The sequence below is a fragment of the Lycium ferocissimum genome, chromosome 4 (genome assembly GCF_029784015.1).
Source record: "Lycium ferocissimum isolate CSIRO_LF1 chromosome 4, AGI_CSIRO_Lferr_CH_V1, whole genome shotgun sequence".
NCBI classification, from domain to species: domain Eukaryota; kingdom Viridiplantae; phylum Streptophyta; class Magnoliopsida; order Solanales; family Solanaceae; genus Lycium; species Lycium ferocissimum.
The window spans coordinates 60,226,249-60,242,768 of record NC_081345.1 but is presented as its reverse complement, the minus strand read 5'-3'; the positions used below and the strand labels follow the sequence as shown (position 1 = coordinate 60,242,768).

Genomic DNA, 16,520 nt, shown 5'->3' with positions numbered 1-16,520 from the left:
CTTGCAACAACAGTTATAATTTGAGCATTGAGATGGCACCATTTGGGGTTTTATATGGTAGGAGATGTCATTTTGTAGTGGGTTGGTTTGATGAATTTGAGGTTAGGCCTTGGGTACGGATTTATTGAGAGAGTCATTGGACAAGGTCAATTTGATTCATGATAGACTCCTCAGGCTCAAAGTAGGCAAAGAGTTATGTGGATTTGAAGGTTTGTCATTTAGAGTTTATGGTTGGAGAGCTGGTTTTGCTGAAGGTTTGAACAATGAAGGGCGTGATGAGGTTTGGGAAGAATGGAAAGCGAAGCCCGAGGTTTAATGGGCCTTTTGAGATTGTTTAGCTTACTTGTGAGGTCGCTTATGAGTTTGCTTTGTCTCCTGATTTGTCGGGTGTTCACCCTGTGTTCCATATTTTGATGTTAATTAAAGAACTATCATTCGGATGGTTCTCATGTGATTTGGTGGGATTCGGTGCTACTTGACAAACTCTGGCATTTGAGGAGGAGTCGGTAGCCATTTTGAATAGACAGGTTTGAAAGTTGAGATCGAAAGAGATAGCTTCAGGAAGGTTCAATTGAGGCATCATCCGGTCAAGGAGGCTGATTGGGAGACCAAGTTGGACATGCGCAGTATACCCTCAGCTTCTCATCAGTTCAGATTTTTTCTGTTATCTACCAATCGAGGATGAACATTTGTTTAAGTGGTATCTGATGTAACAATCCGCTTGGTTGTTAAATGTTTTTTGACTTTTTTTCCCCAAAATACTCTTCTAGAGCTTCATCATGGCATTTATGACTTGCGGGATGTGGCATGATTTCTGAGGCGATAGGGCAAGTTTCAGATCGGATTTAGCAAAATTGGAAGTTCTTAAGTTAAGAAAATGAGAAAGTTTGACTAAAGTAAACATCGGGGTTAAATGGGTCCTAGTCGGAGTTTCGTTGATTCCATCAGGTCCTAAATGTGTTTTATGATTCAGTCAAGTAGTTAGTTTGCATATCGAGGGGCTCAGGTGTGCTTTAGACCTTTGGTTGAGAATTAGTTAAGTCTAAAGGCTAGAATTGATCAAAGTCAGCATTGGGTTAAGACAATCCAGGTCTAATGTTTTGAGTGCGCGAGCAGGTTCGTAGCATGTTTGATGACTGAAATGCATATTTGGTATGTGTCTAAGGGGGTCCGGATGAGTTTCGGGTGTTAAATCAGAGTCCGGTGATATTTTGAGATTGCTGGTTTTCTGGTGTTGGTGCCCTATTTCGCGAATATGATGAGGCCATCGCGTTCGTGAAGAAGGGTCGGGAATGGAGTCTATCGCCGGTGGGTCACTGCGGTCTCGAGGAGGGTATTGGGGTTGGGCCGGGTCTAGCCAATGCATTGTGATTGTGATGCCCTTGCTGTGTTTGTGATGTGTGGGCTGGGTCAGGGCCGCTATCGGGAGCATCGTCTCGCGGTCGCAAAGAAGGGTCAGGTAGAGCAGTGTTTTAATTCCCAACTTCAAATGTAGAGTTCATACGTTTATATTTCAGGGTCTAGAGCTCGGTTTGAGGTGTTTCCAAAGGCTCTTGGCTAGTTTAAACTCAGGGGCAAGATTCAAATCCTAAATTTGAAACTCAGGGGCAAGATTCAAATCCTAAATTTGATGTTATCTCTTAATTTATCTCTTTAATTAGTGATTTAAATCATGATTTGCGGTGAGAAATTGGGGAAAAACCCTAAAGATAAGATTGTAATTTTCTTGAAATTGGAAGTCGATTTGTGGATAGTTTTGGATGAGTTTCTGGATTTAGAGTAATAAAGTCATGGGTAAACTAATTTTCCAATAAAATTCCAATTTTACTCTTAGGGCTCGGGGTTGACTTTTTTGGGTGACTTTTCGAGCCCGGGATATAAGTATAGCAATATAGGTGTCTACGCACTCGTATACTCATGTAGATTAAGTAATTGATATATTGAGATCCATCCGAGGCTTTGACGAAAAGAATGGCTATCTTGTCACACCCCACCCTTGGTAAGGCGTGACTGGCACCCGGCTCCTTACGAAAACCGAGCGAACCAAATTATAACTTGTATTCTCTATGTCTCAAATGACAAAATAAGGCTAAGGCTAGATATGAACATAACATCATGTATAAATGTATGTCCAATGGACCCACGACGCCAATATAACGGCCAAACGAGAACATAACGAAGCTATACACGGAGGCTGTACGCAAAGCCTCTATGAACATGTGAAGTATTCAAGTCGAGACGGGGCCCCGACATGCCCCGAACAAAAATCATACAAACATATATACATCCGGACTCGGCGGCGGTCCGGGGAAGAGAGGAGCTCGCCAATCATAAGCGGTACCGAAGGCAGCCTACGATGAAAGATCCTCATTTTGTCTATCCACACCTGCGGGCATGAACGCAGCGTCCACAAGAAGGGACGTCAGTGCGAATAATGTACTGAGTATGTAAGGCATGAATAGTAATATAGTAAGCGATACCGAACATGGAAAATAATATAATGAACGTATGAAGATAAAGTAATATAAAAGAGATCAACATATGCCTCTGAATGCCCTTTTAAGGCGAATGTCGTGCATGCTTAGCTTTTAAAAAGACTTTTCTATATATATATCCATATATAATATCTTACCCGGCCATGTAGGCTTGGTGTCATCTTACCCGGCCCTTTCGGGACTCGGTGTTATCTTACTCGGCCCTTTCGGGACTCGATGTTATCTTACTCGGCCATATAGGCTCGATATTATCTTACTCGGCCATATAGGCTCGATATTATCTTACTCGGCCATATAGGCTCGATATTATCTTACTCGGCCATATAGGCTCGATATTATCCCCACCTGATCAGTGGGATGCAATGCATACATACATACACACACATAAAAAAATACATACATGAAATCAACATTATCATTGGCTTTACCATTATCATCATATCATTCCTGAAGGATTAACCATCGTAAGATGAAATCGACGATGTCACGGGAATCTTGAGAATCATGAACTTAGATAACATTGGAAATGGAATCATTATCTTCGCTATGTCTCACCTCGAAGGAACGAATAACATGAGGTGAGACCATCAACAATAAGTAAGATCTAGGGATTCATAGAATGGCTCGATAATCTCATAATGCCCTCAAATCATAGCTTCGGAGTTTCTAGAAGAGGATCGTCATCATCGTCACAACAATCATAGAACAATATTCTCATCTTTGACATCATCATTATCATTGGGAAAACGTGTTCATCGTTGTTATCATAAGAGCGTACAGAGTCATAAATCGCTGGTTTGGAAAATACAAACATTTTGGAAAACATTTATGAATTATAATCATAGGAATCATGCCTTTGAAAGAAAGGGACGAACCTTAACATACCTTTTTGGTCGCCTTAACTTTAACCACTCAACGCTTGTCTTAATCGTTCAAATAAATCTTTCTAGAATCTGTCGAAATTTCGGCTGCATCTCCTCTGTTTATGTGCCTAGCCCAAAATTGTAATTCAGCAACCAATAACAACAACATCAATACCAACATCAATAACATCATTGATAACATCAAAGTATTCCATAAAACACCTCACACGGTGTTTATCCCATTTCCCCCTTCACAAATTCGCTACACCATTATTTAACGGCTTTATCTCCGTAAATAAGCGTTAAATAATACCAAAAGAGAAATATTTGTACCTTTTTTCTTGTTAAGACAGCAATATCCTCAATATCCACGCTAAAATCCACCGCAAAACAATAATAGAATCACAACCATGCGTTACCCGGACCTAAACCACTACTTCGTGACTTAAAAATTGCTCACTTTTGATTCTCTCACTTTCTCTCTTCCAATTTCTGGAATTTTCTAGGAAAATCTGATGAAAAAAAGGGGGTTATTACCCTTTATATAGGGTCAAATTCGGGTCGGGTTCACTGTAGCATTTACTGTAGCAGCACTGTAGCAGCCGGTTACTGTAGCACACGTTTCTGCACTGTCAGCTGAACTTGTAACGTACATAATTCTCTACTCCGATGTCCTATCGACGAGCGGTTTATTGTCTTGGAAACTAGACTCGACGAACTTCATTTTAGGCTTTTGTTTCACCTTAAAACACTTCATATTCTAAGAGATATTCGTCCCCCAAGTTGGACTAAAAGTTTTACACAAAACATTACCCATTCTTTCTCCAAAGTCGTACTACTCTATTTCTTCGACTCATTTTCTTATAAAACCTTCCGGTATACCTTATATACATCCTTCACTTATTAAATATATTTAATAATGTTTGCTCCTTATATTCCAAAGTGGTTTTATTTAACCCTAACTCAACGTACTTATGTTTCAAATTTGATAAGTGCTTTTCGAAGATACGGGGTGTAACATCCTTCCCCCCTTAGAAACATTCGTCCTCGAATGTTGCAGTATTGCCAACCCACGACACTATCTTTGATTCGTTAGAACAATTATTTTTCCTTTATGGTCCGATTACCATTTGCTTAAACTATAACTTGGATCAGTCTCTTCTCATTCTTTCTTAACTCTTTTATTGCCTTTAGTCATCTTCTTTCACTTCTTTGTCCTCATGTACATGATAGGAAATTAACTAGCATCTTGCTCTTGTTCTTTCTCCGTTATGGTAGTCTTGACTTGCCGTGCCATAACTATTCATCGTCCTGTAAGTACTCTTTTTTTTCTCGCTCCTTGTTTCCTTGTTAGTGGGCAGCTACCTTTCTCTCTTTACGATGCCCTCTTTGTGTTTACTCCTTCGGTGCCATCTCGGGCTATCCTTTTTGTACCCGTTGATCTTAGATATACACTGTACCTATTTTTTTTGTAGTCCATTAGTTAGGCTCTCTAATCCTTACCTCCATGTCGCCATCTCTTTTACCCTTACATTCCAAATGTTTACCTAGCATAACTGTGTCGCTAATGAACCTAATGGTTATGTTCCTTTCTAAGGCCAGTTATATCATTATCCGAAATACGTATATACATAATGCTTCTTCACCATTTATTATCCTTCGTAGTCCAGTTACACTTATGGCAGACTTATAATCCGAGTTCAACTAATTTCATAGCTCGCAATATCTTTGAGCTCCTGCTACAACTTTTTCTTTACTTCCTTCCCTCACATCTATCAATACAATCCCAGAAGCATAGGACTACGGCAATTCTCCTATTATGACTCTCTTGCAACGCAAGTATACTTATCTTCGATTTCCTTGTATCGGCGATCGTTTCGTCAGTCGTTATTCGTTGTTGGCTTTCCAGTGTGGCCTTCTTACAATTGTAGTTGGGCATATCTTCACGTTGGCAGTTCATATAATTCCATAGCATATGCTCTCATGTTCAGTATAATTAGTGGTCCATGAACTGTTTTCTAAAATCCGGTGAACTCTTTTATTTCCATTCATAGGAGCAGTGTTCTTTCTTTCCTTCAAAAATTTCCAAACTACCAATCGTTGTTCCTTTTTATTACAATTGTCATTGTCATCCCAAGTGTTCTTTGGGTTCATCATCCTCTCTAACACCCTTTGTAAATTTAGCTTAGAGACCTTTCTTGCTCTTTTCATTACCCTTTCGGGCATGTCCTTTGCATACTTAGGTACGGCATAATTTTTGCCCGATACGAGGGATTTAAATCCTGGTCTAAAAATATCGTAGTTCATCTTGGCGTAAAGTGCTCTCTTGAGTTATCTTCCATACTTTCTCCCTATGTCTGCCTCATGGTACACTTATTGTCAATTCGTTTCTACTTCTTTCTGTTACCTTCCCGATATGCAAATACGCCTCGAACTCTAGCCCCGAGCTAATAAATCTCCTTTTCTGGAGCTTGAAACGTCATAGTTCTTTTCAAGTCTAATATGCTCTTCCATTCATTGGCTATATATTTCAATAATACTTGCAACATTCTTACCATATACGACTTATAATTCGTTTTACCATTACTTACCTCGTCTCGATTCCTTCAACACGTAAATGCAACCTTACAACCGAACTTATCATTAAATTATACATGTAACTAATTTCCCCTGCTTTACTATACAATCAGCTTATCTTGATTATGACCAATTTATTCTCATAGAAGATGCACATCCTGATGACGTAATTTCAACAAAGTGACTTGCCTCTGTAATCCCAATATCATTATCCTTTTCTTTTGTCAACGCCATTCTTCCACTGAAATTAAGGGTTATTACAAGGAATTTCATTTCCTATGACTTGGCTCTCATCGCACGATCTAAGATAGAAAATAAGGTCAATCATTCCAAAATGCCTCGCAGCCTCCTGTTTATAAGTGTGGCCGGCTTCACACCCATAAATAGGATTCTTCTAGACACGGCTTGCAGACAACCCTAGGACAGAACTACTCTGATACCAATTTGTCACACCCCACCCTTGGTAAGGCGTGACTGGCACCCGACACCTTATGGAAATCGAGCGAACCAAATTATAACTTGTATTCTCTATGTCTCAAATGAAAAAGTAAGGCTAAGGCTAGATATGAACGTAATATCATGTATAAGCATATGTCCAATGGACCCATGACGCCAATATAACGACCGATAGAACATAACAAAGCTATACACAAGAACTGTCTGCAAAGCCTCTATGAACATGACTGAAGTATTCAAGTCGGGACAGGGCCCCCGACATGCCCTGAACAAAAATCATACAAACATATATACATCCAGACTCGGCAGCGGTCCAGGAAGTAGTGGAGCTCATCAATCATAACTGGTACCTGAAGGCAGCCTACGATGAAAGATCCTCGTCTTGTCTATCCACACCTGCGGGCATGAACGTAGCGTCCACAAGAAGGGACGTCAGTGCGAATAATGTACTGAGTATGTAAGGCATGAATAGTAATATAGTAAGCGATACCGAACATGGAAAATAATATAATGAACGTATGAAGATAAAGTAATATAAAAGAGATCAACCTGTGCCTCTGAATGCCCTTTTAAGGCGAATGTCGCGCATGCTTAGCTTTTAAAAAGACTTTTCCATATATATATATCCATATATAATATCTTGTCCGGCCGTTAAGGCGCGGTAATACATATATATACACATAGCGTCTTGTATGGTATTGTAATAACCCAATTTTTTTAAATAAGGGTTTAATTCGTAATTTTAGCTAAAAAGGGATTTAAAAGAAAAAGAAATTCGAAATTAGAATTAAAAAGAAATTTGAAAAGAAGGAATTTAGTGGGCCAAGCCCAAAAAGGAAAAGGAAAAGGAAAAAAAAAAAGAAGTTAAAGACTTCAAAAGTCTGCTGGTTATCAGATGTGAAGGTTTAATTGTGGACAGCTGAAAGGAAATAAAAGATACCAAGCAACAGAGGGAGAAAAACCAGTGGAAAAAAAAAAAAGGAGAAAAAAAAAGGAAACGAGGGGATAAAAATAAGGACTTTCATCCCAAATCATCAAGGTATTGATTCTAATCTTTTATTTAAGTTTATTACATAATTATGGGTGAATCTTTATGGTGAAAATATGGGGATATTTTGAGGAATTGAGAAAGTTTAGCTCTAGGGTTCTTCAATTAAAATCATTAATTTGAAAGGGCAAATAGCGTCGGATTTTAGACTTCTATATATCATTGGAATCCTCTCGTTAAGGCCTTTCTGAAAACATATGTCTTGTCGGGTTTTGAACACATTAACCAGAAGGCATTTTCGTCCTTTAAAATTTGACTTTAACCGTTTAAGCCTCCAAAAATATAGAGGTGGTTTAACCTAAGGGTTTTGACCATTCTAAATCCGTTTTTGTGTAGTTTGAGGCAATCCGGAGACTCGAGAACGCAGTTTTGATTTATTGGGAAGTGCGCTTGAATAGTAAATTTGAGGTAAGTGAGACTTTAAGCTTTGGGTACTTGCTTTTCAAAACCCATTTTTAAAATATGTTTTGTCTGCCTGGTCCAGGTGTTGGGGCGAGCGTGTGCTTGGCAGAATCGGCGGTCCTTAAGGCCAGCCGCATATACTTTATTTTCAAATAATCCAAAACTCTCTTTATAAATTTTTTTGTGATGTGATATAGCTGTGAGCCATGATATTGGGGCATTGTGTATGCTTCTTGATTATATTAGGGCATTGTGTATGCTTCCCTTCGCATTGTGTATGCTTCTTGATGATATTGGGGCATTGTGTATGCTTCCCTTAGCATTGTGTATGCTTCCCGACATATTTGGCACATTGTGTATGTTGCCATGGATTCATGGTGTTGATTAATTCTTTAACTGCCGTTTATGGTGGGTCCTTAGTATAAATTGTGTTGAGACATATAATATACTTGATAAACAGTGGTTTGGGACTTGGTTGATATTATATAATGATATATTCATGTGCGTAATCTTTTGTGCTTGTTGTGTGTTTGTATTTTCTGGCACTTGTTCCAGGGGTATTTAAAGTGGCGGGTCGAGGATCTTACTAAGTTATATTTATGTATAACTCACTCCTTACCTGCATGTCCATGCAGATACTGTCATTGAGAACGAGGCTGGTAATTGAAGATTTCGTGAGTGGATTTTGTTGCTGAGGTGAACCACCGCATTGTTCGTGGAGGCAGCCATTTCAGCTTTATCTAGTTTATTTCTAGTTATTTCTTTTATTTTGGGTTTACATGCCCGACACTCAAACTCATGTAACTCTGTTAGATGCTCCATGGTCTTAGCGTAGGATGTGGGCTAGAGATTCTTTTTATCTTAGCGTTGGTTGGTTTTCATAAATCGATTATGGATTTGGTTGGCGACTATTTCGCATTTTTATCATTAATAACGTTGTTGGACCTGCACTTATTTTCTTTTAGTTCTTTCGTAAATGATTAAGAGTATGATATATGGTTCGCCTGGCGGGTGGGGTTTGCTGGGTGCCAATCACGTCTAGCGGGTATCTTGGAACGTGACAAAGTTGGTATCAGAGCCTAGGCTTTAAGTCCCGGGTCATGTAGCAGTGTTTAGTAGAGTCTTGTTCATCGGTATGTAGGCGCCCATGCTTATGACCTTGAGGCTATTGAACATCTAGGAAGTTTTCCCTTCTTTCATTCCTTGTTCGTGCGTGAGTTGAATCAAGTCTAACCTTGTAATATTTATTTCGCAGATGGCTAAGAAACGCGCATCTTCATCTGCTAAATGTGGTGCTGGACAGAATGCTACCCGCGGTGGTAGACAAGCTAGTGCTCATCAGACTAGAGCTCAGACTAGGACTCAGGCCACTCCTCAGCCTGAAGTTGTGAATGAGGGTCAGCCCCGAGTTGCGTCAGAGCAAGTGCAGGAACAAGTGGTTCAGAACACTCCACCGGCACCAGCTGTTGCACCTACTATTGCTATGCCCGCAGATGTGGTGACCAGATTATTGAATGTGTTAGAGGCATTGGCGCCTAATCATGGTGGAATTCCAGGTCCTCAGGCTACTTCACAAGCACAAGCTCAAGTTCAGTTGAATGTTGCAGCTAATCAGACACCTCAGTTGGCCCCTCAACAGGTTGTCCAGTCTACAGGGCAATCTAAGGAGTTTAAGAATTTCATGGATCTTAAGCTACCAGAGTTTGATGCTTCACCAACTTCTATTGAACCTCAGAAGTTCATTGATCGTTGTGAAAAGATATTGACTACGTTGGGGCTGAAGGAGACTCGTGGTGTGAAATTTGTCACTTTCTTATTCTCAGGGTCTGCAGAATCTTGGTGGATTTCGATTCAGAGAGGTGGACAAGCAGGGTTACCACCTATTACTTGGTCAGAAATTTTTAGCACTGTTTAAGGATAGGTTTATTCTATTAAGCAAGCAAGATGACATGAGACGTCAGTTCAATAATCTGCGGCAGGGAACTATGACCATTACAGAGTATGAGGCCAAGTTTACAGATTTATCCAGGTATGTGCCTTCTTTGGTTGAGGATCTGAGAGAGAAGGTGAGACGATTCGTGGATGGACTTGAGCATCGCTATCGTGGTCCTGTAGTACGAGATGTGCGATATGGTACCTATTCAGATGTAGTTGACACTGCTCTCCGTTACGAGTCCTATCTAGAAATGGACAAAGTTGAGCGTGAAAGCAAAAAGCCACGTAACACAGGTGGGTTTAGTGGTGCTCCATCTGGGGGCAAGAGTGGTTTTTATCGTGGGCAGTCCAGACCTACTCAGTCAGAATCAGTGGTGCAATCTTCTAGGAGTGGTTATTCAGCTAGACAGGGCCAGCAGCAGATGCAGAGAAAGGGTAATAGCTCATATCAGTCAGGTTATCATCCGAGGTTTTCTAACTGTGGTAGAAATCATAGTGGTCGTTGCTTTGGGGCAGATGGGACTTGTTTTACTTATGGTGAAAAGGGGCATATTGCTAAATACTGTCCTAAAGGAAATTCTGGTGCTAGTCGAGCTACTACACAGCCGCAGGGAACTACTACAGCTACACAGGGTCAGATTCAGCCAGCTAGGACCGCTCCACAGGGTGCTCGTGGACAGGGTCGACAGGGTGCACAGGTTGCTCAGGGAGGGGGTGGACTGCCGAGATTCTTTGCTATGACCAGACAGGATGTCGAGGCATCTAATGCAGTAGTCACAGGTATTATTACTATCGGTTCTCATGGTGCATATGCTCTTATTGATCCCGGTTCTACATATTCATATGTATCTCCTTCTTTTGCTATATTCTTAGAACGAGGAGTTGAGCCTATTAATGTGACATATATCGTAGAAACCCCAGTGGGGGAGAGTATATTAGTGGAAAGTGTTTATAGAGATTGTGTGATATCTGTTCAGGGCAGGGATACCGTAGTTAATCTATGTGTGTTACCGATGTCAGCTTTCGATGTGATTATGGGCATGGATTGGTTGGTATCATGTTATGCATCGGTTGATTGCTATGCTAAGCTTATACATTTTAATTTTCCTGGAGAACCTTTAGTGTGGAAAGGCATGACTCCTGTGACTCAAGAAAAAATAATATCTTATGTAAAGGCACGCCAAATGATTAATCATGGGTGTTTGGGTTTTATTGCTACAATTCATGATACTCGAGCGGAGAATGTTACTATTGATAGTGTTTCTGTTGTTCGCGAATTTGTGGATATGTTTCCCGAAGACTTACCCGGCCTACCCCCGATGAGGAAATAGAGTTTAGCATTGATTTAATTACAGGGACTCAACCTATCTCTATTCCTCCATGTCGTATGGCTCCTGCTGAGCTGAGAGAATTAAAGGTTCAACTCCAAGAGCTTCTTGATAAGGGGTTCATTAGGCCTAGTGTATCGCCTTGGGGTGCTTTGTGTTATTTGTGAAAAAGAAAGATGGCACGATGAGAATGTGCATTGATTACAGGCAACTGAACAAAGCGACGATCAAGAATAAATATCCATTGCCTTGTATTGATGATTTGTTTGATCAGCTACAGGGTGCTACTCATTTTTTCAAAATCGACTTGAGATCAGGTTATCATCAGCTGAGAATCAAGGCGAGGATATCTCCAAGCACGACTTTTCGGACGGATATGGGCACTTCGAATTTTTGGTGATGTCATTCGGGGCCGACTAATGCCCCCGCAGCATTTATGGACCTCGTGAACGGGGTATTCAAGCCATACTTAGACCATTTTGTGATTGTGTTCATTGATGATATTTTGGTCTACTCTCGGAGTGAAATTTGAGCATGGACAACACTTAAGAATTGTGCTACGACACTTAAGGAACGAAAGCTTTATGCCAAGTTCTCAAAATGTGAGTTACGGTTGAGTACGGTTTCCTTTTTAGGACACGTGGTGTCCGAGATGGAATTCAAGTTGATCCAAAGAAATTGAAGCGGTTCGAGATTGGCCTCGACCCACTACTCCCACGGAGATACGCGGCTTCATGGGACTAGCGAGGATATTACGAAGGTTTGTGGAGGGTTTCTCGAAGATAGGTTGCTCCATTGACACGTTTAACTCGGAAAGGTGTGGTATTCCGGTGGTCGGATGAATGTTCGAAAGCTTTCGAAATTAAAGGCGCACCGACTACGGCTCTGATTTTAACGTTACCTACTGATGAGGGTGGTTTCACCATTTATTGTGATGCATCTCGAGTCGGGTTGGGTTGTGTCTTGATGCAAAATGGAAAAGTGGTAGCTTATGCGTCTCGACAGCTAAAGAAACATGAGAAGAATTATCCGACTCATGACTTAGAATTGACCGCAATTGTATTTGCACTCAATATCTGGCGTCACTATCTTTATGGTGAGCCGTGTGAAATCTATACTGATCATAAGAGTCTGCAATACATATTCAAGCAAAGAGATCTGAATTTGAGACAACGACGGTGGTTAGAGTTACTTAAAGATTATGATCTTAATATTTTGTATCATCCTGGTAAGGCGAATGTGGTGGCAGACGCCTTGAGTAGAAAGTCTATGGGCGACTTGGCCGTTCTTCGCTAAAGAACGACCTATGGCTAAGGATATTCGAGGCATTAGCCAACCGCGGAGTTCGGATTGATCATACAGTGCAAGGCAGGTTACTTGCAGGTATGGTGGCACAATCGTCCTTAGTGGGACAAGTCAAGGCTTGCCAATATGAAGATCTCCGTCTTGCTAGACTACGAGATCGAGTGCAAAATGGGGGCGCTAAGTCATTCTCTATTGATGGCGAAGGCGTGTTACGTTTTCATGGTAGACTGTGTATTCCTATGGTGGGTGATGTGAAGCAACTAATTCTTAAAGAGGCTCATAGCTCGCGATACTCCATCCACCCAGGTGCTACCAAGATGTACCAAGACTTGCGTGGATTATATTAGTGGAAAGGTATGAAGGCTGATATTTTGAAACATGTGACTAGTTGTTTAAATTGTCAGCAGGTTAAATATGAACATCAAAAACCAGGTGGAGTAATGCAAAACTTGATTATCCCAGAGTGGAAGTAGGAAAGGATTACGATGGATTTCATAGTTGGTTTGCCGAATACTTTCAAGAAACATGACTCAGTCTGGGTGATTGTGGATAGACTCACCAAATTCGCTCATTTTATACCAGTTCGGGTTACTCATACCGCAGATCAGTTAGCAAATATTTACCTCCGTGAGATAGTACGACTTCATGGTGTGCCTATTTCTATAATATCTGATCGAGGCGCACAATTTACTGCTGAGTTTTGGAAGTCTTTTTAGAAGTCGTTGGGTTCACAAGTCGAGTTGAGTACAACTTTTCATCCACGAACTGATGGACAGTCTGAGCGAGTTATTCAGATTTTAGAGGACATGCTTAGAGCTTGCGCGATTGATTTTGGTGGTCATTGGGATGATCAGTTGCCTTTGGCAGAGTTTGCTTATAATAACAGCTACCAATCGAGTATACAGATGGAACCGTTTGAGGCTCTCTATGGTCGCAAATGTCGTTCGCCAGTTGGATGGTTTGAACTGGGCGAAGCACAACTATTAGGTCCAGATTTGGTTCAGCGAGCCTTGGAAAAAGTTGCATTGATACGAGAACGGCTTCGGACAGCACAAAGCAGACAAAAATCCTATGTAGATAAGAAAGTACGTGAAGGGGGAAAAAGTCTTTCTAAAAGTATCCCCTATGAAAGGAGTTATGAGATTCGGTCGGAAAGGTAAGTTAAGTCCTAGGTACATTGGTCCTTATGAGATTTTGGATCGAATTGGTTTGGTGGCATATAGACTTGCTTTACCTCCGAGATTGTCTGCCGTTCATCCTGTATTTCACGTGTCTATGCTAAGACGTTATCTTGGTGATGATAGCCATAAGATTCAGCCAGAGGATGTAGAGCTCGATCAATATTTGACTTATGAGGAGGGTCCGATATCTATTCTTGATAGGCAAGTGCGACAATTGAGGTCGAAGAAGGTAGCTTTAGTCAAAGTGTTGTGGCGTAATCATCCAACCGAGGAGGCTACTTGGGAGTCTGAGGCGGATATGCGAGATAAATATCCTCATTTATTTGACGCGACAGGTATGATCTAGATCCGTTCGAGGACGAACGTTATTTTAAGTGGTGGACAATGTAATAACCCAATTTTTTAAAATAAGGGTTTAATTCGTAATTTTAGCTAAAAAGGGATTTAAAAGAAAAAGAAATTCGAAATTAGAATTAAAAAGAAATTTGAAAAGAAGGAATTTAGTGGGCCAAGCCCAAAAAGGAAAAGGAAAAGGAAAAAAATAAAAAGAAGTTAAAGACTTCAAAAGTCTGATGGTTATCAGATGTGAAGGTTTAATTGTGGACAGCTGAAAGGAAATAAAAGAGACCAAGCAACAGAGGGAGAAAAACCAGTGGAAAAAAAAAAAGGAGAAAAAGAAAGGAAAAGAGGGGATAAAAATAAGGACTTTCATCCCAAATCATCAAGGTAATGATTCTAATCTTTTATTTAAGTTTATTACATAATTATGGGTGAATCTTTATGGTGAAACTATGGGGATATTTTGAGGAATTGAGAAAGTTCAGCTCTAGGGCTCTTTAATTAAAATCATTAATTTGAAAGGGCAAATAGCGTCGGATTTTAGACTTCTATGTATCGTTGGAATCCTCTCATTAAGCCCTTTCCGAAAACATATGTCTTGTCGGGTTTTGAACACATTGACCAGAGGGCGTTTTCGTCCTTTAAAATTTGACTTTAACCGTTTAAGCCTCTAAAAATATAGAAGTGGTTTACCCTAAGGGTTTTGACCATTCTAAATCCGTTTTTGTGTAGTTTGAGGCAATCCGGAGACTCGAGAAAGCAGTTTTGATTTATTGAAAAGTGTGCTTGAATTGTGAATTTGAGGTAAGTGAGACTTTAAGCTTTGGGTACTTGCTTTTCAAAACCCGTTTTAAAAATATGTTTTGTTTCTTTGGTCCATGTGTTGGGGCGAGCGTGTGCTTGGCATAATCGGTGGTCCTTAAGGCCAGCCGCATATACTTCATTTTCAAATAATCCAAAACTCTCTTTATAAATTGTTTTGTGATGTGATATAGCTGTGAGCCATGATATTGGGGCATTGTGTATGCTTCCTTAGCATTGTGTATGCTTCTTGATTATATTGAGACATTGTGTATGCTTCCCTTAGCATTGTGTATGCTTCTTGATGATATTGGGGCATTGTGCATGTTTCCCTTAGCATTGTGTATGCTTCCCGACATATTTGGCACATTGTGTATGTTGCCGTGGATTCATGGTGTTGATTAATTCTTTAACTGCCGTTTATGACAGGTCCTTAGTGTAAAATGTGTTGAGACATATAATATACTTGATAAACAGTGATTTGGGACTTGGTTGCTATTATATAATGATATATTCATGTGCGTAATCTTTTGTGCTTATTGTATGTTTGTATTTTCTAGCACTTGTTCCAGGGGTATTTAAAGTGGCGGGTCGAGGATCTTACTGAGTTATATTTATGTATAACTCACTCCTTGCATGTCCATGCGAATCTTGTCATTGAGAACGAGGCTGGTAATTGAAGATTTCGTGAGTGGATTTTGTTACTGAGGTGAGCCACCGCATTGTTCATGGAGGCAGTCATTTCAGCTTTATCTAGTTTATTTCTAGTTATTTCTTTTATTTTGGGTTTACATTCCCGACACTCAAACTCATGTAACTCTGTTAGATGCTCCATAGTCTCAGCGTAGGATGTGGGCTAGAAATTCTTTTTATCTTAGCGTTGGTTGGTTTTCATAAATCGATTATGGATTTGGTTGGCGACTATTTCGCATTTTTACCATTAATAACGTTATTGGACCTGCACTTATTTTCTTTTAGTGCTTTCGTAAATGATTAAGAGTATGATATATGGTTCGCCTGGCGGGTGGGGTTTGCTGGGTGCCAATCACGTCTAGCGAGTATTTTGGTGACGTGGCAGGTATTATCTTACCCGGCCATGTAGGCTCGGTGTCATCTTACCCGGCTCTTTCGGGACTCGGTGTTATGTTACTCGGCCCTTTCGGGACTCGATGTTATCTTACTCGGCCATATAGGCTCGATATTATCTTACTTGGCCATATAGGCTCGATATTATCTTACTCGGCCATATAAGCTAGATATTATCCCCAGCTGATCAGTGGGATGCAATGCATACATACATACACACACATAAAAAAATACATACATGAAATCAACATTATCATTGGCTTTACCATCATCATCATATCATTCCTGAAGGATTAACCATCGTAAGATAAAATCGACGATGTCACGGGAATCTTGAGAATCATGAACTTAGATAACATTGGAAATATAATCATTATCTTCGCTATGTCTCACCTCGAAGGAACGAATAACATGAGGTGAGACCATCAAGACCATCAACAATAATTAAGATCTAGGGATTCATGGAATGGCTCGATAACCTCATAATGCCCACAAATCATAGCTTCGGAGTTTCTAGAAGAGGATCGTCATCATCGTCACAACAATCATAGAACAATATTCTCATCTTTGACATCATCATTATCATTGCGAAAACGTGTTCATCGTTGTTATCATAAGAGCGTACAGAGTCATAAATTGCTGGTTTGGAAAATACGAACATTTTGGAAAACATTTATGAATTATAATCATAGGAATCGTGCCTT

General features: G+C 40.2%; 1 protein-coding gene and 1 long non-coding RNA gene across 2 annotated transcripts; both read left to right on the top strand.

Moving 5' to 3' along the window:
- Positions 1-7,105: 7,105 nt before the first annotated feature.
- Positions 7,106-8,752, top strand: LOC132054905 (uncharacterized). Its single transcript, XR_009414402.1, has 2 exons — positions 7,106-7,847; positions 8,477-8,752. It is a non-coding gene; the product is annotated as an uncharacterized LOC132054905 (long non-coding RNA).
- A 1,045-nt stretch (positions 8,753-9,797) lies between these two features.
- Positions 9,798-15,062, top strand: LOC132054904 (cold shock domain-containing protein 4-like). The gene is made up of 3 exons (XM_059446855.1): positions 9,798-10,556; positions 14,662-14,910; positions 14,995-15,062. The coding sequence occupies exons 1-2, from the start codon at positions 9,827-9,829 to the stop codon at positions 14,664-14,666; spliced, it is 735 nt and encodes a 244-aa protein (XP_059302838.1). The 5' UTR covers positions 9,798-9,826; the 3' UTR covers positions 14,667-14,910; positions 14,995-15,062.
- Positions 15,063-16,520: the final 1,458 nt, after the last annotated feature.

What these genes read in the sequence shown, in the direction of transcription:
- LOC132054904 (XM_059446855.1), top strand. Translation starts at nt 9,827, where the DNA reads ATGACCATTACAGAGTATGAGGCCAAGTTTACAGATTTATCCAGGTAT.